This window comes from Equus caballus, chromosome 17 (assembly GCF_041296265.1).
Source record: "Equus caballus isolate H_3958 breed thoroughbred chromosome 17, TB-T2T, whole genome shotgun sequence".
Taxonomy (NCBI): Eukaryota; Metazoa; Chordata; class Mammalia; order Perissodactyla; family Equidae; genus Equus; species Equus caballus.
The window spans coordinates 27,670,818-27,697,317 of record NC_091700.1 but is presented as its reverse complement, the minus strand read 5'-3'; the positions used below and the strand labels follow the sequence as shown (position 1 = coordinate 27,697,317).

The 26,500-nt window shown below is 44.5% G+C and overlaps 1 protein-coding gene across 1 annotated transcript in view; it reads right to left on the bottom strand.

Moving 5' to 3' along the window:
• The window catches only part of LOC102150935 (cilia- and flagella-associated protein 337-like), a 108,561-nt gene that overhangs the window by 64,165 nt on the left and 17,896 nt on the right, over window positions 1-26,500 (bottom strand). The window contains 1 exon segment of the mRNA XM_070240043.1: window positions 20,050-20,095. Within this exon segment, the coding sequence (XP_070096144.1) occupies window positions 20,050-20,095 (46 nt within the window).

The following is a 26,500-nucleotide window of genomic DNA, read 5'->3' as shown; positions in this document are numbered from 1 at the left end:
GAATATTATTGTTTTCTGTTAGTCCCATTTCTCCCAGAGATGGTCATTGCTTTTTTTTTGTTTCTTCCAGCCAGAATATGCATATGCAACTGGCAGGCAGCTGAGTGGACTGCAGATCGAAGCTTAGGGAATCTAAAAAATATTGGGTGAATTTTTGCTTGGTAAGTCATGCTATTCTACTCAAAAGTGGGGGAAACACATGCTTCCCTATGTTTGGAATGGCTATTTAAAAACATGGACTTCATAGTTACTACCTTTATTTTCTTAGGCTAATTCTGGGAACGAACTTTTTGGATCTTGTGAGGGCTGCATCCTTTGCACCTTCCTTTGGGGATGTCTCTTGCATCCATGGTTAAGTCCATATTTCACAGAAAAATAGAAATTAGAACATAAATTAAAGTCCACTCAGACCTCTTCCTAGTTGCCTTCAGACATTTGCAGATATTATAAAAATCAAGATATTGGAAGTACAATTGTTCTGCACTTAAGCAAATAGCAATTACCCCAAAACTCCTAAAAAAAAATTCTATTTTCTTCTCTGTCCTTTGAAATTGTACATTTTGCCATTTCTTTGGAATGTAAACACTCCAGGAGATAACAGTCAAAAATCACCTGAGACTGAGCCTGGCTAGCTCAGTAAGTAAAGCCTGAGGTTAAGGGAAAAATGGCCCTTTTTAAAGCGCAAGCTGCTAGAAAGGCTTTCTTGCCCAAAATCTAATTCACAGCATCCTTAAGAATTACCTGTCTGGGGCAAATACAAATCTTAAAAATCTTCTCCATAGATAATGTTTTTAAAAGGTTTTAAGCAGGTAACTTTAACTTGTTTCATCTGCTAGACAGACAATGATTTATAAACTAGTGAGTTTTATATTGTACCAGATTCGTGGTTGAAATTTTAAAATAAAAGTTATAAGATCTCTGTTTGTGTCTGTCTCTATATGTACATTATAGACATGGTATTTTTCTAGTTCCAGATGATACTGGCAAATTTAGTTTCTAAAAGACCTCTATTTGATTGGCTTAAAGTAAATGCTTATATAAATTATTTCTCAATGTCATAGAAACTAACCCAAATGTTTTTCAAGTTAACATGATATAAAATAATCTTTGACAAAAAAAGCTTGTATAAATGTGTTGGCTTAATCAAAATGGGCACCTCTTCAGAGTTATCAGCATTGTATATAATGCAGACACTCAATTTTTATTCTACCTGGATTATTAATCAAACAAGCTCTTGCTATCTCTGTTAACAAAATTTATCAGCAAGAAAAAAATAACTTAAGATGACAGCTAACTGCTTTAATGTCTCATGAAATTTTTATGAATAATGTAAGTATGATTATTAAGAAGAAGTGAATTATATGGATGTAAATAAAATAAAAAATTTCAGGTGTAATAATTATGTTTTATGCTATGTATACGTAAAAACATAGCTTCCCCAAATCTTTTCAATAACTTCAAACTTTAGAGTCTTGTTAAGTTAAATTAAATGATGGGAAATTCATTGAATATTTAGATCATTTCCAGGTAAGATAAAATGGTAAAATGCTAATTACTGAACAGAAGTTTACCTACTTTTGGCTTTCTATTGAAGAGAAACTAAAGACAAATTTGAGTCTGCTCATAAACATGTTCTGTGCCACACTGGAAGATTACAATATGAAGAAACATATGTTTCAAGGAATTGTAAAATGTGTACATAAATTTGCCAGTCTAAAGAATATGGTTATACAGTTCACAATTGCTTACTACTTAGTTTTTACTAGAAATTAAGGTTTCTAAGGGTTAAGAATTCTAATTAATATATATAATTAAAGCTATGAAAAATAATAAGGAAAATATCTCTGTACACAAGAAAAATAAGGTGCATGTTTTTTGTAAGAAAATGTATAAGGGATGGAGATGCATTTTTGTTGAGAGATAGAAAAATAATTTTGTCCCAAAATAAAGCTGGTTATTTATGAATGAAAAAGAGAACAGGGGACAAACTGATATGGATGTAGAAAGTTATAGAAGGTTTACCAAAAAAAATCTTTAGAAAGAGATTTTATGCATGGTTAGGGCCAGCTAAGGCTGGAATGCACTTGATTAAGTGAATAAGTTTTAAAAATAAAAGTAAGCTGCTACACAATTAATATTTGTTTTTTCTCTCTGTTAAAAGGACAAATTAAATAAAAAGTGGGGAAGAAAGAAAAAAGAAAGAAAATCTTACCTTGTGTGGTCAAGTTCACTAAAATTACATTGTTAAGAGTTTTAAAAATAATCTTTACTATCAATATTGTACTTATGTAAAACTGGAACTTAATTTTCTTTTCATCTCTTAAAAGAACAAAGTTTTCTTGGAATATTGGTCTGTTCCTGATCAGAGATTATGAAGAATGAGCAAAGATTTTGTTTTATCAAAATAATTTTCTAGGCTTTATTAGATCTTTGATTACTTAAGAAAGCGGAATCTTCTCAATAGTAACAGCTAAGTTTTGCTAACAGCTCTGTAACCTTCTGTATTTGCCTTTAAAATCTTTTATTATCACTTTGGTTGAATAGATAACTAAGTATTGTTTCACAGTGACCTATCCTATTTGATCCTATTTGACCAGTGTTTCAAAATCTTTTTGATATTTTCAACAAACTTCTCAAAATGAAATTCTAAATGAAATCTTTTGAACTTCATTAAGTTTGAAGTTTTTTAGAGGGCCCCTGGAACATTTCAAAGGATGTGTTCTTTCTCCTTATAAAAATGGAGATATTAAACTAATTAGGCCTATTTGACATGGTAAATTATATGGGAACCATTGTCAAACAAAAAGTAACATTAAGCCTTACGTTATATTTGCATAGGTTTTCTAGAAATTATATGAAATTCTTAAAAATCTGATTATATCTTAGTATAATGTTATCAGTCATAATTCTAGCTATTATCTTAAAATGTTGCATGTCACAGATATAACCAAATTTCTTTGTCAGTTGCATTATAATGAACCATTTTTAGTCTTTTGTCATTTATAGTTACTCTGATACTTTTGCAAAATGCTTCATAAAAAGAAAACTCATAAAACTGAACTGAGTCTCTGTCATCAAAACTGAAGCTCACACTAAAAGAACTGAATCTGAACATCAGGAAAACATCCTAGCTTACTTTCATGCAAAGGCAGCAACAACAAAATCTATAAAGATTGTGGCACATGTTGATGAAGTCTATTCTCCTTCTGCAAAAAAATGACCCCTCATAGCCAAGATTTTGCCATCCTGATGTCCTTGTAACATGGCAACAGTCTGCTCCTCAATCATAGAAATTAAGATTGGTAAACAATGGCTGTAAATTAAGCAAAGTTTAAGTTGGGGATATAGGAAACCCAAAATGGCTGCTTGGCTCTTCCTGGTTTTTGCATTTCCTTATCCACTATAGGAAAAATTATTTTTGTCTCCAGAGGCCTCATAACTCCTGCCTCTAGGTCTTTTGAGCACCTGTAGCTGGACTTCATTCAACTACCACTTAGTATGCGTTATCAATATGTTCTTGTCATTGTATGTATGTTTTCCAGATGTGTTGAAGTCTTCCCTTGCCACAAAGCTGATGCTCTCACTAGTGGCAAAGAAACTGTTAAAAAATATGTCTCCAAGTTGGGGTATACTTTCTATAAACTCTGGTGATCAACGTACCCACTTCACTGGGCAAATCATATGAAACTTAAAGAAAACCTTGCAAACTTCTTGGAATTATTATTGTCCCTATCACCCTTAATCATCAGGCAAGGTCAAGAGAACTAGTGAAAAAAAAAACTAGATTCAAGCAGAACAAGAATTAATTACATGAGACTAAAGAACTTATGAGAATGATTATAATTTTTACAACCCTTTTTGTCTGAAATATTTTGTCTGAAATATTATTTTTGAAGTCTTTTGTTCTTCCAGATTTAAGGAAATATTTTTTTTTCTTTTCTCTTAAGCTATCTATGACTTAGAGCAATTGCTGAATTATACCTTTGTAAGTGGAATTGAAACAATAACTTTTTCTCCCTTCCTGATCTCTCCAGAATTCTGAAACTCTGTCAGTATTCTTATTTTCATGACAATATATTTATTTGCATAAGTTTAATAAGACTTATGTTCTCCTTGTAACAGGACACTATTGGAAATTTTGGTCATAGTACTAAGACTCTGACTGGAATGCTATGTTTGAGAGAGACATATGTAAACTCTGATATGATCAAATAGCTTTAAGGAACAACGTTTGACTCTATGAAGCCAATAAAGCCCCTTGGAAAAATAGCCTGGTACCTTACTCACAGGGTTCCCAACAGCCTAACCTGGTGAGTAAAGAAGTTCACTTTCTGGAAGATGCGGAAATCTCAAGATGTGTTGGGAACTTCAAGAAGAGAGCAATTCACCCAAATCTATAGGTATTGCAGGTAGACCCTGATGGCAAGTATTTGGCTTGGTCTCTTAGCCTTGAGAGGCTATTAAAAGCTCAATCTGGAGATTCATTATGAAAAGTTCCAGCAGAGCAAATTTAAAAGGCCTATATGATCAATTGCTATTATTGCTGTACTTATATAAATAACTAAGCCAAGTTTATTGAAATTAGACTTATTTTGCAAACAAATTAGTCTTAATTTGACTATCTTTAGTAAAAATTGAGGGTAATTTTAGAGAGAAAGATTATGTTTCAGTAAACTAGAATACACACTTGTGGATATTAGATTCTAGTGCTGTTAATTTTCCTCAAAGTTTTGTTACTTACCTAAATACTGGACTGGATCCTAAATTCTTCTAGTATCCTCCAATATTTGGCTACAAATATCCAAACTAACATTTCCAATTTTTCTCCCAATTTTGACTTGGAACCATTGAGAACTAAAGCTGCCCTTTTCCCTGAAGCCCTGCAAACTGAAGCTGAAGGACTTGATATAAACTTAAGAGAGAGCACCACAATAGCCCATGTTTAGACAATCTTTATGCCTATTGCTGTGTAAGCCACTCAGAAAGTTTTCCTGAACACCTGATGACATCACCAGAGACATTTAAAACTGCAAAAGATTCTTCAACCTTGGCATCCAGAAATCTTGACTGGCTGCACCCTAAGCTCAGAAATGGGTTTATAATTTGCTTCATCCATTAACCTTTGTTTTTCTTTGTTTCCATAGAAATGCCTCTTATTAAATACCTTATTGCTTGTGCCATACATCTAACTTTTGGAATTCACCTACAAGACATGCCTCCTGAAATGAGAAACAACTATTTAATTGAACTGACTTATTTTTTTTTATAGAGAGATAGTCACCTGAGCTAACAACTGTTGCCAATCTTTTTTTTTTTCTGCTTTTTCCCCCCAAATGCCCCCAGTACATAGTTGTATATTTTAGTCATGGGTCCTTCTAGTTGTGGCATGTGGGACACTGCCTCATCATGGCCTAATGGGCAGTGCCATGTCCACTCCCAGGATCCAAACCAGCGAAACCCTGGGCCACCAAAGCAGAGTGTGCAAACTTAACCATTCAGCCATGGGGCTGGCCCCTGAATTGACCTACTTTTAAGACTAAAAAATTCAATGAAATAATGGAACAATCTACCAGCTCAACTTTTAATATGTGAAACTTCCAGAGAAGTTTCAGAGGAGGGAACTGTTGGAGCCCAGGGCAGGCTGCCCCAAAATATCCCACAAGGGCATATTGATTATTTTGAACTAAAGTTACTTGTTCGACTTAAAGTTTTGACCCTTCTCTCTCTGTTCTCCCTGAAAGCAGGAAATAAATCTTCCATGAGAAAGATACCCTCTTGGCACCAGGAGACAAAAACATCCTTATCAAGAGAGGTAGGAAATTTAGGCCAAACCTTGTTACTCTTACTAATTTACTACCTTGAGCCTAAACTCTGTTTAACTTCCTCACTAATTATGTTCCCCAAACCTTTATACTATCAAATCCTCACAAATTTATGGTTTCTTTGTGTAAAAAGATATATAAACTGCTTGTTTTGTTCACTCCCTGAGCATCATTTTTATGATCTCCTGTATGTACATATTAAATTGTTCTTTTTTTCTCCAGTTAATCTGGTCTTGTGTCAATTTAATTATTCATCCAGCCATAAGCACCCAATAAGGGTAGAAAGGGAAATTTCCCCCTCCCCAACACCAGCAACACAACCATCATGGAAATTGATGTGTACATATGCTCACAGGTAGTTATTTGAGTATACTCTTTGAGCCATCTCCTGAATAATGGAGGAGTTAATGTCTTGTGGTTAGTTTTTAAGCATTTTGTAATGCTTAACTGATTTTAAACTAAAAGTAAATTCTCCTAAATTCAAGATCTGATGAAAGAGCCAGCATCTATCCATCCATCCAATGTCCACTAGGGACTCAGAAATAAAAGCTCTAGTTCCTGTCCTCTAGGATTTCCCAGCCCAGGGAGAGAGACAGACTGTGGACAGAATATTCCGCCTCAGGACTGTAATCCCAATCACTGAAGTATGTGTGGACTGCTTTGGGGATGTGTGGTTCAAAGAGGAGAGAAAGGGCTTTCTGTTCAGGCAGGGGAAGACACCTACACAGATGTGTAGGACCATGCAAGAAGAGGATGCTTGTTAGAAGCCCACCTGCTTCAGAATATGTGAGCCATTGGGGTGTGAAAGTTTCAGGAAAAGATGAATCTGGAAAAAGAAGCAGGATCCCAATCCTGAAATGTTTTGTGGGTCACATTGAAGAGTTTAGATTTTATCTGAAAGCTAAGGGAAGTCACTGAAGGATTTTGAGCAGGACAGAGATATCACCACCTCTCACAATCTCTTCTGCTACCCCCAGGTATGAATCATCATCATCACCAGAGCGATTATTTAATACAGAAGTCAGAGCATGTCACCTGCTACTTAAAACCCTGTAATGACTCCACCTCGCTAGAAAGCCCCACGTGACCTGACTCCCTTAGCTCTCTGACCTCACACCTCCCACTCTCCCCCTGCACCTATTCTGCTCCAACCACACTGGCCTGCTTGCTATTCCTTGAACCTACCAGGCACACCCCATCCTAGAGCACTTCTCTGGTTGTTTTGTCTGCAAGGAATGTTCTTCCCCAGATATCCATATGGCTCACTCCCTCACCTCCTTTGAGAAAATGCCAACCTCTCAATAAGGTCTATCCTGGCCACCCTATTTAAAACCATACACACACACACACACATACACACGCACACATGCACACTTGGCACTCTCAATCCCTTGTACTCTGCTCTGTGTTTTCCTCTCTCCACAGCATTATCACCTTCAAAGATATCACATAATTATTATGTTTATTGTCTTTCTCCTCCCATGAAACTCTAACTCTATGGACGTGGATATCTTTGTTCTGTTCACTGATGTATCCCAAACACCTGGGGCACAGACTGGCACATAGGAGCTGCTTGTTAAATGCTTGTTGAATGAATAGGAGATTAGATTTGCTTTTTTGCAAAAACCACTAAATAAAAATATGGAGAATGACATGCAGAAATATGATATTGTGGCTGGGAGGCCAGTTGGGAGTGTGTTGCTGTGATGATGATGATGATGATGACAGGTTGCATGAGGGAAGTGGCTGTGGTGAGAGAAAGGAGGGCACAAGTCAGGGTTGTTAAGGAGATAGAATTGTCAGGACTAGGAGACCGATTATTTGGATGTGGGAGCTACGTGGCTAGGATCACTGACCTGGGGGTCAGGGGACAACCAGGGGACTGTGGTACCCTTCATGGATTCAGGAGGAAGAGAGACGAGAAGCTGATTTTTGGTGGATGGCAAAGTCATAATGAGCTTAGTTTCAGACATGCTATCCTTCAGCTCACTGTGGGACAACTGTGGATATATAATGTCTCTATATATTACAGAGTGAGTATTGATTTTACAATTTCTTTCTTTCACTTCCATAGACAGCCTCTGTGCAAACACATACAATTTACCTTACATTTTTTACCAAGATAGAAATAACTGATTGCAATAATTTACTGCTTATCCTAGAGTCACTGGCTTTCCTTATGGTCTTATTTGAGGCTTTAAAAAACCTCCCTATAAGGCACAACCAAACATCTTTCCATTCCTCCACTGTCCATTTTTACATTGACATCCAGAGATTAGGTGTCTAATCACTACGCTAGGACCTAACTCACTCAATCCAGGCCTTAGGGAAACCACCAGATTTTTTTTTAATAGCTGGCAAGGCTCTGGCTTCTCTCCAGTTCCTCAAAGCAGTAAGCTCCTCTCATGATAAACTGAACCCACTTGCTCAAAACTCAGCAACTTCGTTCTTCCCTTTCTTCTCAGCTCCCAGATGGCCGCCAGCTGGCCTGGGCTATTTCTTGCATTCTAATCCCTTTATGCGTCCTCTTGGTTTTCTTTCTGATCTCTGTACCTCTCCCCTCCTCCTCCTAACAGCCTCCATACTCCAGCCCTCTTTGGAAGCACATATTTTCTAAGAGAATTTGAGGATTTTTTTTGGAGCTTTACCTCTTTTTTTTTTTTCATTTTTGTACAGTAAGGAAAACCAGTTGCAGGCATGCGTGGGAGGAAAAGCATCTCTGAGGGGAGAACCAGGACCTCCTGTGGGAAAGAGGTCAGACAGACTTTGCTTCCCGACAAGCCCACATGGGGCGGGGGGTGGGGGTGGACAAGTGGGCCCGCTGTGTTCCAGAAGCCAGACCTCAGTCTTGGAGCTGCACTCACGGTTCTTCAAGGGTGGGGTCAAGAGATGTCTCTTCCCCATTCCTGGCTTTCTCATGGGCCGGCCAGGGCGATGTGAGAAGCCACCATTTGATCTCATTGGATCTCTTTTTTGTTCCCCCCACGACCAGAGAGCGTTGCACCATATTTTCAGTTGTTTGCAATAAAGGACTTTTACTGATTTTCAAGGTTAGAGCTAGAAGATTGCCTGAGACGATAAATGGAAGAAATGAAGCTAAGGTGTCTGTGTGTGTCTTCCTCTGTGTTTGTTAGGCCTGTGAGTGTCTGTCTGTGCTCACATGTGTCTGAGGGTGCTTCTGTGAGGGCTTGGTGGAGGCCACTGCAAGTGACAAGTTTCTAAGAGTCTATCTGTGTGGGTGGTGTTACCTGTGTAGGGAGGGAGTTGTCTCCCTCCCTATGTATGTATGTCTGAGTTGTGTCTGTCCTCGTGTATGCACAAGGATTTGTGTGTATGACTGACTGTGTCTCTGTGTGCACAGGCATGTGTGTATGTGACTGTGTGTATGTGCACAGGGATCTGCATGTGTGACTGACCATATCTGTGTGTACACAGGGATGTATGTGTGTGACTGACTGTGTCTGTGTGCACAAGATCTGTGTGTGACTGTGCACAGGGCATCAGTTTAAGGTAATGACTGTGTGTGCTCTGCATCTAGGCGTGTGAGTGGTATTTGGAGGTGACTGTGTGGTGTTCCTGTGCATGTCAGAGGGTATGATGGGGTGTTTTATAGGGGGTATCTGTGACTGTCTGTGTTGGGAGTTGTGAGGTGAAATTAGACGTGTCTGCACAAGTGTTGCAAGGGAAATCTGTAGAAGACATGCTGAAGGGTGTCTGTGAAGATTTGGGGGGTATATTTTGAGGTGTTTGTGGAGGATGTTTGGGAGTGTCTGTAAAAGTGTCTGTGTGGTGTCAGTGGGCTATGTGTGGGGTAGGGGGTGTGAGTGTGACTGTAGAGTATCTGTAGGGTGTCCATGGGGATGAACGGGAGGGTGTCTCTGGAGTATGTAGGGTTATCCATGGGGCACGTGGAGTGTCTGTGCATTTGCCTTTGGGAATATTTGTGGGGGTGGGTGGGTGTCGTGGGGTGTCTGTGAAGGTGTCGCTGGGTGTCTGGGGGTGTCTTCAGATCACTCTGTGTGTCTCTCTCTGAGTGTGTGTGTCCTTGGACTTACCGTACACGAAGGTGAGGCGACCTCTGAACATTCCAGCAGGAGCACAGCTCGCCTTGGTGGTTTGCTGTGCGCAGAGTGTGGCTGAGACAGGCCCAGTTCCCTGGCCATCTCTCCTCAAGGAGCCCAGTCACCAACAGTGATTTGCTGAAGCCTCTGCTGCAATGAACGGCCATTGATGGCACGGCTTGACGTGGGCGTCACCTCCTTTGTGCATGGGGGACAAAGGTTCTCCAGTGGTTCTCACCCCCATTCCCAGGGCACCTCCTGACATTCCTATGGCTTCCTCAGGCGGTACAAGCACAGACTTGTCATCTCCAGGACTAACTGAAGCAGACTGAAGAAGGGGCATGCCCAGGACCCTTCCTTCCGGCCAGCTTCCGAAAACAATGGAAAAGAGCAAGAGACACTTGGATTTCAACCCACTTTGCCCCAAAGGGAATCATTGCTTTGGCCTAAGCGGAAATGAGGTGTTCTACAGATTGCACTTTTCGCTTTATCCAGCCAGCTCGAAATCAACCAATGATACGTCCATTCAGAGGGATCCGGGTCTCCCCATCAAGAGGCCACTGTGGGCAAGGCAGTACTTGCATGTAACATGTAGCGTTGGTGGTCAGTATTAACAATTAAGTCCTTCTAGCTCCAGGATGCGGTTTGTATTTGCTCCCAGGTTTACAAACAGGGCAAGTGAAGCAGAAGGAGGTCACGCTCCTGCCCAAGCGCCTGCACAGCCCCGGAACCCAAAGATGCACCGTAGGCACGGGGCCTCCCCAGACCCGTCCTCAGGGAGCCTCCCAACACCCTTCTGTGGTCGCTCCCTGTTAAGATGAGTAACATTCCAGGAGCGACCCCAGAGGTCCCAAGCAAAAGCAAAAGCTGCGAGGGGGCAGGTGAATGGCTTTAATTACACAGAGGTCCTGAGCGGTGCACCTGTGTTTGTCTGCAGGGGCGTTAAATGCTATTTTAAATACAGCTCTGAATTGCTGCCACAGAGTGAGTTTAGCCTGCTATTTCCGTTGTTTGAAAAAGGTACTCTTTTGCTAACTTCAAAGCCAAAACCCAGGGATGTTCATCACTGGCTTACCCCTTCCTACTCACTTCAGAGAAAACTTCAGTTTCCAAGAAGCAGTACAGGTGACGGCTCCTTCACCGCTGTGTCCGGCCGACACAGCGGACGGTCCTGTGTGCCCCCTGGCAGGTGTGGGGTGCCACCTGAGCCCATCCCCAGGACACCCTCTCTGTCAGATGAGCCTGGTGACCAGCCTTCCTTAGCCTCCTTCTGGATGCGCCTGAGTTACCTGATTCAAATCTCAACCCCCCTGGGATGAGAGGCGATGCAGTAGTACTGGCCTCAGGCACGATCTCAGGTAGGGATCTGGCTGTAGCCAAGCTGTAGGGAACACACGACAGGGACCACGGCTCTGAGCTGGCAAGTCACATTATCTCAGTCTCTCCCCTAGCAATCAGGTCTCCAGGGCCTGCTAGATGATAGGTGCCGTCTTCTCTAAGCGGTTCATTCTACTGAAAGACGAGGCATCTGTGAAACCTCAGAACAAGGTGCGGGATGAGAAAGACCCTCGGTGAGGTGCAGACAATGAGCCGGCGGAGGGAGGGCCGTGCGTGGTGACCAGGGAGACTGTACGGAAGAGACAGCAGATGATCCGAGCACTGAAGGTGGAAGTGGAATCTGAAAAGCCGGAACGGAGGGAAGGACACATTCCAGGTGTGAAGTTTGTAAGCCAAGACACCAAGGAAGGCAAGCACAAGGTTCTGAAGGAGGCCCATTCCCAGAGCTTGTGAGGGGATGGATTCAGCAGGCCAGGCAGTGGCAAAGAGGAAGGGAAAGAAGGGGCCAAGAAGAGAGACTTCCCTCGTGGCAGTGGGGTGGGGGGGGGGGGTTGCCATGCCATCAGCAGAAATACAACCGGGGACACATGTGTGTTGCTTCCTTGGTACCAAACATTTCAGGCTTTGTGGCAAAATCTGGCTGGTCATTCACTAGACGCACTTCCCTCTCTGCTCCTCTCTGAGCTTCCCCTGCATTTAGGGTGGCCATGTGACTGACTCCTGGAATATGGGCAGAAGTGACCAACAGCACTTCCAGGCATAGCCCACAAGGTCCTCCAGCACAACCCCTTGCTCAGATCTCATTCTCAAGATGCTGCCTGATGCAGAAGACCCAAGGCCCTAGGGGAGCCTGGGTCCCCAAATCACCACATGCAGGCCACTCACCAAAGGCATGCAGTGAACTGTCACATGAGCAGGAATCACACTCCTATGGTGAGAAGCCCCTGAATTTGGGGGGATGTTTGTTACAGCAGCTTGCCTTCCCTGGCTAACGCAGGCTGATTATGTGCTATCTGATCCTCTAATACGTTACGTTTAGTTGAAACGTCCATCCTGACTTTTTCTCTGGCTGGTTTGATTTCATCGCTCTACCACCTGAACCAAGCAGAGTGATTTAATAGATCCCCAGAAAAGACTTCTTGAATGAATGAATGAATGAATGCACCAACTTTGGAGGTCTGTTGTGGCATTGTAGCCATGACAGGGGACTATCAGAGCAGAGCAGGGAAACGACTAAGTACATCGGGGGTGGGAACCTGAAGATACAATCTGAGAGAATTAGGAAGGAGAAGGAAAAGCAAATCTAAATGCTAAGCTGCCACCAGAGCCTTTTCTGGGTTATTTTTTTACCCCATGGCAATAGTTACATAAAGAGATTATGTCCTTGCTTAAAATATGTGTTATTTGAATTAGATTTAAACTTTCATATTTACCTTAGTAGTTCACCTACAGAAGCCAAAAACAGAATGTTCACACATCCCTGCAACACAGTTTAAAAAAGAAGAGAAAAATAAACCCCCTTCAGAAGAAAAAAGCCAACACATTCCACTTATTTCCCACACACTAAAAGCTTGTGCTCTCTCGGCAGAAACAAGCAGCAATATTTTTCCATTTAAAAGGGAGTGAATAGTTTTTCAGGCTTCTCTGTTTCTCTCCAAACAGATGGGCTTTCATAGTCAGCACGGGGACCTGCCATAACCTTGAGTGGGACATGAGCTTAGCCAGACTGCACTGCCCAAAAGCTGGGACAGAGTTCACGGGGGGAGCTGCCCCCGGCATGTGACTATGCACTTGGAGGACCTTGACCACTCTGGGACATTTCTCACCGTGACCTCTCTTGGAACGGCATGTGATACAGAGAAAACACTGGCATCATAGCAAGTGTGTACAACAGCAAAGCTTGCTGTCCCTCGTATGAAATAAATGCTTCTCGCCTGTTAGTGGGAGCAACAGCATTTTCTGGTATCAGCGTGACCAGAGAATATCTCCTTGAATAAGTGCCAGGCACTGCACTAACTAACCGCTTTCCATCATTATCCCATTAAATCTTCACAATAACCCCATGGGAGGGCAATTTTATTATTTCCATTTTACAGATGGGGAGACTGAGGCAGAAAGAGGTTGAATGACGTGCCCAAAGTAACAGAAGTTGTAAGTGACAGAAGCACTAGACTTGCTAAATTTCACGTGGTCTCTGAGCTCAGGTGGATCCTCACTGGATGGAGCTGTGGTCTTGGTACTCATAGTACGTGGAGTTCACATCAGGTAATGTCTTTTTCTAGCTCAGTCTGGATACAAATAGAATCTCACTGGGCTGGTTTTTTAACCTCAGTATGACATATGCCAAAAATTCTGTCATGTGTTTTATGTAAGATTTTTCCAGTGCATAATCTATTAATGAAAATTACATTAGGGTCATTGGGTCCTGTCACTTTTTCATGTGATTATAGTACCATTTAGAAACTCATCTTATTTCAAGAAATCACCGTATTCTGTTCCTCGCTCTCCACGTCTCTCCTCCTACTTAGCATGTCATTTTCTCACTCCACGCTCCCTGCAATCTGGCTTGTCTCCCTGTTCCTCCACTGACATTTTTCTCACCACTGGTTCCATTTCTAATAAATCGAATGGAATTTTCTCAGTCTCTCATCTTCCTCGAGTTCCCCGGATGTGCAGCTCCTAATCAGCTCGTCCTCCTGGGCATCCTCCTCCCCTCACAGCTCCTTCCCTGTGCTCCTAAGGTTGGGGTCTCAGCCCTCCACTCTTCTCTTCCAATATACTCTCTCTCTCTGCTCGTTGAGTCTTACAGCTCAGCTGTCTTCCGGAAGCCAATGGCATTCATGTCTACAACTCTACCTCGAATCCCAAACTGGGACCTGCAGCTTCGTACCCACAGGACCCTTGCACTTGGAGGATGCTGACTGTTCTAACGTCACTTCACTCTCAACATACGTGATACCACACCTATTAGCCCATCTGGCCAGAGCACAGCTCCCCACTCTGAGTAGCTCCATCAGCTTCCAGGGCCTGCCATTCTCTCAGTGTCCTAGGGACCTACGCTTGGAGCTAGATAAAACGAGCACGGTTGAGAAAGCATCTAGCCTAATGTCTGGCACGGAAAGGGTGCTCCATAAAGCCAGTTTCCCTTGTGTTTTCCTTTCTCCCTCCTGCCCGGTATTCATAGCTGGCATTGGGTCTGTCTAGTGGGGATGGGAACACCAGCTTTATTCCATCCCATCCATCCTGTGGCCACCTCCACTTAACCCTTCTTCAATCAAGCCTGAAATAGTGCCTGGCCTTGGATCCCATCTCCTGGGCTGGAGTTTCTCCAGTTAACTGCCCCATTCCCTGGCACCAGATAAGTCTTTCTAACCCATGGCTCTTAGTCTGCCATTTTCCTGCTAAAAAATCACAAGGGTTTCCTATTTCCAATTAAATTAGGTTAAAACCCTTTAGCTTGAGTTTTAAGGTCCTCTATCAATGGGATCCCTCATTCATTCAACATTTCACACCTGCATCACAAAATGGGCGCTCATCTCTCCCATCCGCCCCACTGCCCCACCTCTGACTCTGCCCCCATCTCTGCGTTTTCGCTCACATCATTTGCTTCATCAGATCCTCTTCCCAGTTTACATTTCCTTCAGGATCTAGCTAATCCTTAGAGATTGCCTCACTTTCCCCAGTCCAAAATGTTCTTTATTTCCTCTGGATTCCTCTAGTATTTATAGTCAAGATTGTGCACCCTTTAACCACAGATAGTAGGATTTGTTGAGTTCTTACAACATAAAGGATTGATTCAATCTCTCCTGAAAATAACTCCAAGAGATAAACATCCACTCAATTTTGCCGATGAGAAAACTGAGGTTTAGAGGGTGAATTTGCCCAAAATTGCATCTGGGATTTGAACCCAGGAAGCCTGGCTCCAAAGCCCACATGTCCCACAACTGCACTGTGCTAACACTCCCATATTGGTTTCTTTTTGCCTCCCAAAGGATTTAATGGTAAAGATCATTTATTGTACTATTTTGTGTCTTTTCCAGAGGGCAGAGCACATGATATTTATTTAATAAACACCCACTTACTTTGGCTTCTGGCTTCCAGACTTAATGATACTGCGACCCCAGTGGAGTTAAACAGTTGATGAAACCAGTGGCCACACCAGGATAAATAACAGATAATAAGCAGTGCCAGGCCAAAGTGATCAGTGACATCCTGACAATAAACTACTTAGCCTCCGTGGTCCCTTTTCTTGAATTTCTTTGGGGAAAAAAAAAACCAAGGTAAAAAACCCGAGAGCTCATTGTTAGTCTGAAATCATTTTGCTTCCAACCCTTATTCAAATCATCTCAGGGGCTTTGTTGACATTATCTGCTGACGACTGTCATCCATCCTTCCAAATGGAGAGAGGCATGAGGCTGTCAATCAACACCCTTCTGTCCACAAAGATGTGACATCTGAGGTCACCTCCCAACTGTCAGGGCAAGCACTTGCTACCTGCCCAGCTGCCTGTGCCAGGCCCCTGGACGCATTTCTAAAGAGAAATATTTACAGCGCGGGGCACTGTGGAGCTTAATGGGATTCTTAATAAAGGCAGCTTTCATTAAGACAGGGAGCACAGGCAAGGTGCCCTTGCTTTTGAGGAAAGGACGACCCAGCACAAGACGGATGCTCCTCCTCAGCGTGGAAATCATGTGGGTCAAGTGCCTTGTCATGCATTAACAGCCTTTTAAAATTCCTAGGCAGATGGAGAGGAACGGCTTAGATAAATGAAGGAAGAGGAATCGTGCGATCTGTCTTGGTAGCATAAACGCTGAGACCCAGCAGCTGCATTTAAACAGAGCAATTTGCTAAATGAGTGGTTGGCCACGTTCCAGATGGCCAATGTGACACAGGGCTCGGATGAGTCCTTTATGCAATCATGCATCTGTCTAGACTGAGACATGAAAGGCCAGGTTATAGCCACTGCGACAGCAACAGCAGCAGCGGCGGAGGCTTTGAAAGCCTCACATAAAACATGCTCAAGTATTGCCCATGAGGCAGCTTGGCCGGACATCAGCTGGAGAGGACGCAGCGGCGTGGAGTGCTGGAGGCAGCGAGGAAAGCCGGCTTCTCAGCTGAACAAGGGCCAGCTTGGAAGAGGGGCTCTCCCTGGGCATGCCCGCCTACTGTATCACTTACCCACCTACCAGGTGCATGGAGGCAGGTGATCTGAACAGGATGAAGCACCAGTACAAGGTCAGAATGCAGGAATATTGGTTGCGTTCCATGAGTTGTCTTTAAGTGCACTTTTAAATCACTTCACGTGTGTTTCGTTTTGATTTTTACGATTGGGTTATAAAATTCCCAAGGTAGATGAAACAATATTCTTAGCTTTTACCTGCAACCCTGCTCTGCTTTCCCTCCTCCCTGCCTCTAACACTTAATTCAGTCCCGCCTAGCGTACCTCTTTAGAGATGATATCTCAAAGACACTGGCTGAGGCTGCCAGAGGGTAGAGCAGTGACCACTCAGTTCTGGGGCCTCTGAGTCAATGAGACGTGTTGACTGACTGCTTTAAACTAGGTCAGGCAAAATGGAGCCACTCGATGGGCATCTTGCCCAACTTTAATAAAATAGGCAGCCACAGGACGTCGTGGGGCTGTAACGGAGACTTGCAGGAAGCAGCTGTGCTGACCTATTTCTCTGTAGTCAGTTATACCCAAGCCTATTTAATTTTATTATTGTACTCAAAAGTTTCTCTGGGTGAGGGTTTCGCTGTGTTCTTCAGCAGCCATGAGTTTTGTGGCTGGAACGTGCTGACCAGTTGGTAAACAAGCTGCTCCACCCCACCCCCAGAACCCTCTGGGCCTCCACACTGGACCGCAGCTTCTGTTTCTTTCTGACTCAGGAGGAAAAGTTTAACCTGATGAATCACCAGCAGCACTTCCTGTGCCTTTCTGGGGGAAAACTACAGTTTGCTTCTCAAGAACCCCGGAGTACTTCTCTTACTATGGTTTCTGATCTACACAAGGTAGAAAAATCTGAGTTCTGCCCTGTGCACCAAAAGCTCTCTCACCAACATTTTTCTCTCTTGGACGTTTCCCATCATCAGGACCATGCCTACCCTAACAGACAGCCCGAAATAAGCGAAGCCAATGAACAGGGCTGACCTAGAGGGATATAGCACCACCCCTACCAGTCTCACCCAGATTCCGCTCCTGCTGGGACCATCTGAGCCCAGGTTCCTCATCTGTACCTCAATGCACAGAAAATGACTCCAGGGGCTATTTTTCCAACGCTCCCAAGGATGGTACATAACTAGCACCATTCCAGATGCAGAGGTGAGAAGCTAACCCATCCGTACAAGGGATGCCTTAGACTTTATCAATGGACGTCTTTATGGCAAGAGTCTAGGCTGTGGAAAGGGAGTTATTCTAGCATCTAGAATATTCTAGTAGTAGATATGCTGAAAGCGCAGAGCAACGAAGTCGCTGAACTCTGAGATAGTTACAAATCTGCTCAAGTCCTGGCAATGAGAAAATAGCTCAGAAAGTAGATTATTAACCTTCTCAAGAAACAGGTTTCTTGGTATGATGAATGCAACATGGACTGATATTATCAGATGATCTTTAACTGCAGGATCCTGAGCCAGATGCAACAGTCTAAGGAAGCCCAAGGGTAGTCACTCACCAAGGCAGCCTTTGTGGTATGCCGACGATGCACCAGGTTCCCTTGCCTTTGGCAGCTTATCACAAATGTGGCTTCCCCTATGCTGAGTGTGACTGGGCCCACCCCTCTACACCACTCTGTGACTCCAGGGCTGCGTGGTCATCAAGGAGTATGCAAATTGTGAAGACCTTCAAAGTCACCAAAGGATGATTAGGTGACGTTCGTTCCGTGAAAAGACAGGCAGAGCCAGTGCTTCTGCCTTATAAATAAACTTCTTTCTCTCTCAGGCACAATCACGGCTTTGCTAGACAGCAACATGAGCTCCTTAATGCTACATCCACTTTGTGCCTTTTTCCAGCCTAAAGAAAATTTGACTTTTAAAATGAGTATCAAACAAAGGCTCAAACACGGAAAATGTCGGGACTTTTTAGCATTCAAGTATAGCCCCAGAAAGAGTCAGCCATGATTGACATTTTGCTTTATTACAGTGCTGTTAATGAAGAACTACAGCCAGTAACGGCAACCATTGAAGCAGGAGACCCGGAGAATCATTCCCTGAAAGAAAACGCAGCTCTGAACCTGAAATCAGAGGAGCACAGCATACTGGCTCATTCACATCTCCTCCACTAGGGGGCAGTGAACGATCGGGTTTCCACCAGGCGGCCTTTAATGACGGTTGCTATATATACACCTGAAGTGTGGCAGGCCTTTTACACAAAGTGAGCAGTGCCGCAGCGATGACAGGTTTAGGGAGCAGCCAGCTACTGCTACCAGCACAGTCTGTCAGAAGGACGAAGTGAAACGAATCATTTGCATTTTTACCAATGAACTTGCATTATAATGAACAGGCAGTGTCGTCCGGATGGGCCTGGCTTCGTCTCCCTGGCTTCTCCTGGACGGCCGCCGCCACAGTCCCCAGGTTGGACCGCGCCCAGGATCGCGGCCAGGTAGAGAGGCAGAGCCGGGGGGGCCCCATTCACCAGTCGCTCAGGGCTGGTGACCATCGGGGCACGACCGACCGTGGGCAGGGCGGGCCTCCGTCTTCCCTCCATCCATCCCCGTGCCAGCGTCCACGTGAGGAATTCCAGGCCTGGAAGCCGCGCAGCACAAATCCAGGGGCGCCCTTCCTGTCATAGTCTGTGTGAATGGTGCCCCCCTCCACCCCCCCACCCCGCCAAGTTGGGCAGTGCTCAGATCATTCCCCGCTCCCACCACGTGGGGACCCCTGGTCTGTAGGTCTCTGTACAAGTGCCCATCTGCTCTCTCATGGCTCCTCGTTTTTAGAAAATCTGCATTAGGAGACTTTAGGGAAAATAAAGAGAAAGGCAGCACCCTGGCGAGTTCAGGAATTGGGCCCGGATGGATCTGAGGTCTGCCGCAGGGCCTGCCTTCTTCCTCTGTCCTGCTCCTTGGTTCAAGAATCTGGCGCCCTCCTGACACTCTGTCTTTGCCCTGTTCAAACGCGCTCTTCAGAAGGATTCTAGGCTATCAAACCATTCAGCTCTAGACGTGTTTACATCAGTCTCCTCTCCCACGGGAATTTGCATTTCAGCCTTATTTCTAATTGTGAAACAAAATACAGAGAAAGGATTCCTCCCTCCTGGCCCCTTTACCAAGAACCTCCGCTACCTAAGGCGAGGCGTATGGATGCGCCATTTCCCCCAGTGCTTGTGGCTTCAGTGCTTTCAGAGAGATTCCTCTGCTCCCAGCCCCGCTTCTTCACACGTTTACCTGGACCGTCTCTTTGGTTTTACTGGAAAGGCAGTACAGTACAATGGTTAAATGCACGGACAGATGGAACTGCTTGGGTTCAAATCCAGCTCTGCCATCTCCCGGCAGGATGTAACCGTGGGCACATTGTGTGACAGCACTGTGCCTCAGTTTCCCCATTCTCACAAATGGCAATAATAATCTCGCCTTGTGATGGTGGTGTGACGATTGGATGGAAAGCCCCGAGCACAGCCCCAGGCACCTGAGCGACACTCCGTACATGCTTCCTCTCTTGGTATTTTATTTATTTGACATAACACTGTATTTCCTCTTCTGTTTTCCTGTTCATTTTGTCTCAGCTTTGAGACACAGATGCACCCCCCCTCCCCCTCGCTTCTCCTTGAAAGGATGGCAGATGGTCCCTGGCCCCTGACTCAGTGTCTCCTGCTGTCCTTCCACCCGCACACCTACCTGATCATCACCGTAGAGAATCAGGCACTTGTCAGGATCCTCATAACTAAGGCAAAGAAGGTAAAAAGGAAACATCTTCAGACATCAAGAACAACAGGCTCGGGGGGAAATCTGACAAGCGTCCTTCGTGGCATGCCCGTGTGCTATTTGTGGAACAGTCTTGGAAATAGGCACTTGTTTACTTCGCCGAGATCAGAAACGATTTCAGATTCTCTTCATTTAATCATCTATTTCCACAGTGCAGGCTCATAATTAAAATAAGAACCTTATTTTAAAGCGAGTGCTGGAGCCGAGAGGTAACCATAAGGAGATGCTTCGGCTGATGGATCCTCTGTGAAGTCGACTCTAAACCACGTTGGAAGGAGTGGCAAGGACTCCCCTGACATGGCCAGGATATCTCCCATCACATGGGAGTTGGAGGGAGTGGGGGAAGGGGGACTGGCTCCCCGATCCTAGTGTCTGAGATGGAGAGGGAGGATATTCTTTCTAGAGAGAGGCAGGAATTTAATGGAGAAGTGCTGCCACTGCCTGCTTTGGGTCGATGGTTGGCTCCGAGGGTGGGGGTGCCCACTGGCTGGTGCCAGGAGCGGAGGAAACAACTACCCGGATTGAGGAAGACTTGAGCCTGGGTGGAGCTGGCAGGGGGGGCAAGGGGGCAGGGAGGAGGGATGAAGGGGCCAGAAAGGGTAGGAGGAGGGGGTGGGAGAGTGAGCAGCAAAGTGGCAAGACCCTGAGTGTGTGACCTCTTCCAGTGACCCCCTCAAACATTCTGTAATGGCTACAAAAATCACAAAATGCTTGTGTGTTGGATTTCTTGGCAAAACCAGTGAAAGGGCTGAGTGGATGTGAGAAGTGGAGTCCCTGCCACTATCTGGGAAATGTCACCGTTACGACTACAGGGCTCGTTGGACATTATATGGCCATGTTAAATTTGGCAAATAATTCATCAGTTTGCACCAGATTTATTTATTGCTCTTTTATTTTCAGAGACAGAAGGGACCTACTAGAGACGTTTCTTTCTTGTGTAGGTCTCAGAAATGTGTATGTCCCTTAAACACCTTGTTCTTATAGACACTATGGAGCTGCCAATGGGTGTTGTTTCCTTCTTCTTTCTGGCTCCTAGGAAGCTCAGAGAGGAATATGTTGTTCATTTCTAAAAATCGTTTACGGTTTTATGGACTATATTTTGTTCATTGACTTTATCTTCCTATGTATATTTATTTTTTGTCTCACTCTCATTTGTGTGTGTGTGTATGATCTTTTACTCTAGTCAATATTCACTGCTGTAAGTGTCTCCAAATCTTCTTTTAGATAATGTGGTTATTAATAAACAAAAAACACAAATGAATACATTTTTGTCTATCCTGGAAATTCTCACACTTTAATCTTCTACAGCACAGGAATATTCCTTCAGTGTTGTTGTCAAATCTGTTCATTAATCTGTTCTTAACTTCTATATTTAGACTCCTGCTTTGCAAGGCTTTTTTACCCTCTCATCACTAGTGAGAGGTTCTCTTGTATTTTCTTCTAGGATCTACTTTAAAAATATTTAGATCTTTATCTGGGATTTATTTTTATTTATATTGTGATATAAGAACTTATTTTTTCCCTAAATAAATAGCCAACAGTTATTGGTTAGACTGTTCTCCCACTAATTTGAAATGCTTGTCTTATCAAATACCCTTTCCATATAGACATGGGTCTGTCATCAATCTGTCTGTGTCTTCTTTGTACCAGTATCTGATTGCTTTCAATTACCATAATTTAATAGCACGCTTTGATATCTGGCAGTTCAAGTCTTTCCTCATTATTCTTTTTCAACATTTTCTTGGCCATTTTCACATATTTCCTTTTCCAGGTGTACTTTAGAGTCAACTTGTTGAGCTCCAAAACAATCTCATAGAGATTTTGATCGAAATTCCATGGAATCTAACATTTAATTTGGGAAGAGATGACATCTTCACAATATTTAACTTTTCCCATCCAGGAACATAATTGCTTCCTATTTATTTGGGTTTTCTTTTATGTTTTTGGAAAGGTTGTTATCTTTCTAGATATATCCCACACATTTCTTGTTAAGGTTATTTCTGGGAATAGCCAATTATCTACCTGTCAATTTCTTCCTCAGACAGAAAAAGAATGAGTCAAGTTCCCCACATGTGCCTGTCATGCAGCCATATTCACCTGCAAAGACTTGACATACCTTTTCCCAGCAAAGATCAGTTCACAGATGATGTTGGAAATATTGGCAAATAATGGTTGGCCAGTTGAGTAAATCACAAAAAAGAAGAAGAAAATCATACTTATCCCTGAAGAAGACAAAGATCTGAGACTCTGCTAAGTTATCAAAAAGACCTGTTTGCACCAAAAAGTTTTCGCTATACCCCATATTTTTATAGAAGATTTAAAATATGGGAATTTAGCCCCTTGCACACTGTCATTCTCCCCAACACTACTTTTCATAATTCTTGGGATTCTGATATCAATCATAAATAATCTGTCCAGTCTACACACCCTAGAATTTGTCATTGGTAATCACTCGAACCCCTCCAGAATCTCAATTTCAAACATTCTACCTCCAGACTTTCCCGTTTTTCCACTTTATACTCCAGCTCTAAATTTGGGACTTTCAATCCATCGATCCTAACACATTTTCGCTGTCCCTGACCCTTTCATGCCTCATTTTCCTTCCTTACATGGTTAAAATTCCATGGTCAATTATAACCACTTCCTCAAAAATACCCTCAACTCTCTCTTTTGTTGTCGTCATTGTTCCTTCTTGAGAAAAGCACACCCCTGTTTCAATCTGACGTTCCACATTCCCCACGCGTGCATCATGTGAAAATGTGGCTGGAGACAAACCACACACTGTGCTGAGTGGTCTGACTTCACATTCGTGCCCACAAACCACAAGTTAAGTTCTTAGTGCTTCCTGTCAGCCGTCCCTCAGTTCCCAGTCTCCGAGACCATGTCACACTTCCTCCTTTATCTGAAACTCTCCACCTCCTCCCAATTCCCCTTCTCAGATGAAGATCGTGCTTCCGAAATCACTGAGAAAACGGAAGCCCTCACAACAGACCCTCCACCAGATCCCACCATATGTGCACACACTCACCTGCACACGGACCCACCCACTCGGCCTGCCCCTGGGTCCCTCTCAGGCCCCTCCTTAAGGTCAGTCCCTCACTCTGCACTGGATCCCATCCCCTCTTGTCTACCCAAGGCTATTGTTTGCGTTTCTCCCCTTTCTCTCCTGCGTCATCGATATTCCAGATCATTCCCATCAGCAGACAAACATGCTCTTATTTCTCTCATTGGGGAAAATAAAAAAGACTTGTCTTGATCCCCTTGCCCCTCCAACTGTCACCCCATTTCTCCTTCCATTTACGGAAAAGTTACTTGAGAGAGGGGTTCATTCTGCTGTCTCCATTTCTCTCTTTCTACTCCCACTGAATGCTTTTGCCCCACCTTGCACAAAACTGCAGTGACTGCCATGCCGCTACAGCCAGTGGAAATGCCGGGTCCTCACCTTGCTGGCAGCTGCACTGGACACTGGTCACCCCAGGTCTGAGGGCCCAGGACTTGGCCCTTCCTTCCTACATGTGCCAATGGCGAGTGCATCCCTCAGCCTCCTGGCTTCAACTCCATCTCTTTGTGCTAATGACTCTGACTCCCCTCAACGCTCTGCCCCCTCCAGGTTCTGATGCCCTCACCTGGTCATTCTTCCTTCCTAGCACATATCACTTTCTAACATCCCACACAATCACATATTGTGTTAATGGCTTATTGTCTAGAAGCCAGGCCCCACTAGGGCAGGGTTCTTGCCTATTTTATTTACTAACATATCTCAAGTGCCCAGAGCAGTGGTGGGGCCCACAAGAAGTTACACTGCCCATTGTTGCTGATGCATCTGTACACTCCAGGCTGGCCACACTGAACTCCTTCCACCCACCAGGTGTGCCCTGCCGCACAGCCTCCGGCCTTGCCTGGAAACTTTGTGGCTCGTTGTTGCTCTCCCTTCAAGCCCTACCCAGTGGTGCCTAGTGAGCTCTGCCTTGTCCCCCGACCCACAAGCTTTCTAGTCCCTTCTGTGCTATAATTGTTCTGCTTAGCCTTCCTCCCTAACCCACCACTTGTTGGTTTGCATGTTGCCTGTCTCCTTCCGCCAGAATGGAAGTTCCCTGAGAACGTAGCTTTTGTCTGTTTCTTTCACTGCTGCATCCTCAGCACTTATTTGTGGAAGGAACTTGCTTAGAGAGCACCTTCTATAAAGTTCTCTGTAATCAGCTTGCAGGACAGTGCTTCATCGTCGTGAGTGTGGACTGAGGACAGTCCAGCACCGCTGGACACACTGTGTCTGGCCTGCAGGCTGCACTCGATTCTTCAGGGTGGCCCTCATTCACCTTGGCTGCTCGGCCTCCAAGCCTCATGCTGTGGCCAGCCTCAGCCAATAACACAGCCTGTCCTGGAGGCCACAGGGCTCCCCTCTCAGTCCCCAGTGCTCCCACAAGACACTCCCCGCTGCTATGGCCTCCTTGATTTCTGAGCCTCAGTCACCACCCAGCCAAACTGAGGGTGCCCACCTCACCCAAGCCTGGCCTTGTCTTGCAGTTGAATTAATGTTGGTGTCTGGCACAATGTCTGTCCCAGTCTAGGCTCTCCCCAAACCCATTTATCCCTTCATTCTTCAAATATTTATTGCATATATACCACATGCCCAGCACTCTTCTAGGCCCTTGGATTATAATAGATAAAGTTCTTGCCATCAGGGCACTTTATGTGAGGGAGGCAGATCATAAATAAATAACCAAATAAATGTATCATATGTCAGGAGATGATGATAATAATTGCTATGGAGATAAATAAAGTGGGGTGAAGGCAATAAGGAATTCTGGGTTTGGGGTTTGGGCGTGGTGGACAGTATTTTCATGCAGGGGGGTCAGAGAGGTCTCTCTGAGTGGGTGACCCTGGTCTGAGCAACAAGGATTTCAGAAGGGACGCTCCCAGAGACGATGATGGTGAATGCAAAGGCCCTGAGGTGCAAGTGTGTTGGGGTTTCAGAGAACAGCAAGGAGCCCGTGGCCTGAAGCAGCGTAGTGAGCAGGAGGTCCCAGGACGGGTGGAGAAAGCATAAAGGGAGGAGGATTTCCCCCAGAAATGAGAGAGAGCCTCACTAGGCTGAGGAGAGTCAGAAGAGGAGGGGCAGGAAGAGAGGACTGAGGGTCCTAGCAGTGGGTCCCCAGGCCCAGCTTCCCACCAGGGCTGCCAGGGGCACAGGGTCCCCACGACTGTGAGAGAAGGGGCTGGGTGGAGCTCCAGGCAGACGGTGCCACCAGCAGCCTGTGTAGAGTCTTGTATATGAGGCAGGCATGAGATGGGGTGGCTTCCCACCAACGAGCCCCCGAACCGTGGGGGAACCCCCAAAGTGACGGATATTATGGTAGGTGGTAAGAGCTCAAAATAGAACTGAACTCGAGTTCTGGAAAATAAAGTAAGTTGTATTTCTTGCGCATTGAAGTTACAGGCTGAGATCCACACTTGTTACACCATTCTGAGATCATTAAAGCGGGGGACTACATCGTGGTTGCATCCCTGGTTTAGCTTCCACAAATCTTTGCCCTTGGATGTTGGCATGTTTTTCTTCCAACAAGACTGCTGAAAAGAGGGAAAGAGTCGCCTTAAGTGGAGCTCTCCGCTCTGCTGCCGCCCACCCTGAAAGGAGCCCCCGAGCCTGCCCAGCCGTGAAATCACTGACTCTCCGAGGGAGAGACTCCAGTGGTGTTTCTGCCAAAAATCCCAGAAACATGTCCATCCTGCGTACCAGAGCCCAGAAACTATTCATATCACTGCAGCTCTGGCAAGAGACCAGATCCCTGGAATTCGAGGCATCTGAAGCACGTCAGTGTGCAGCAGTAATGGCAAGAGACATGGGCGAGAACCGTCGAGAAAGACTGAGCTTTCCACAGAAGCTATCTTGGGCTTCCTTTTAAGAAGCAAAGAGGCCCAATTTAGGACTGATAATTTCCTTCCTTCTTCAGAAATTTTTCTAGCTAATCTGTATATTTTAATCTCAATAAGGAAGCAAATGCTGTCATCGTGTTTGGGAGTTAGGGGTAAAAAGAGGAATTTTAGCCAATGATCTGCAGCAGAGGGATTCCTGAGAGCATGGTGTCACATCTACCAACATGCAGCTTTCACACAGTGCTTAGGACGGGGCCCCAGACCCGGGGCCAACTCACCCACTGGAGAGAACAGGCCAGCAGGGAGCTGGAAGTACCTGGCAGTGTTAGGATTGTCTCCAGATTTTGGTTTCTTTGAACTTCTCTAAATTGAGAAGCATTATAAGTGAGTCAATTTCTGACAAGTCTTGGTATTCTAAGTCCTGATGATCTTACTGTCTCCATATCCTTTTTTTCCTCTGCAACGCAGTAGGATGAAGCATAGAACAAAT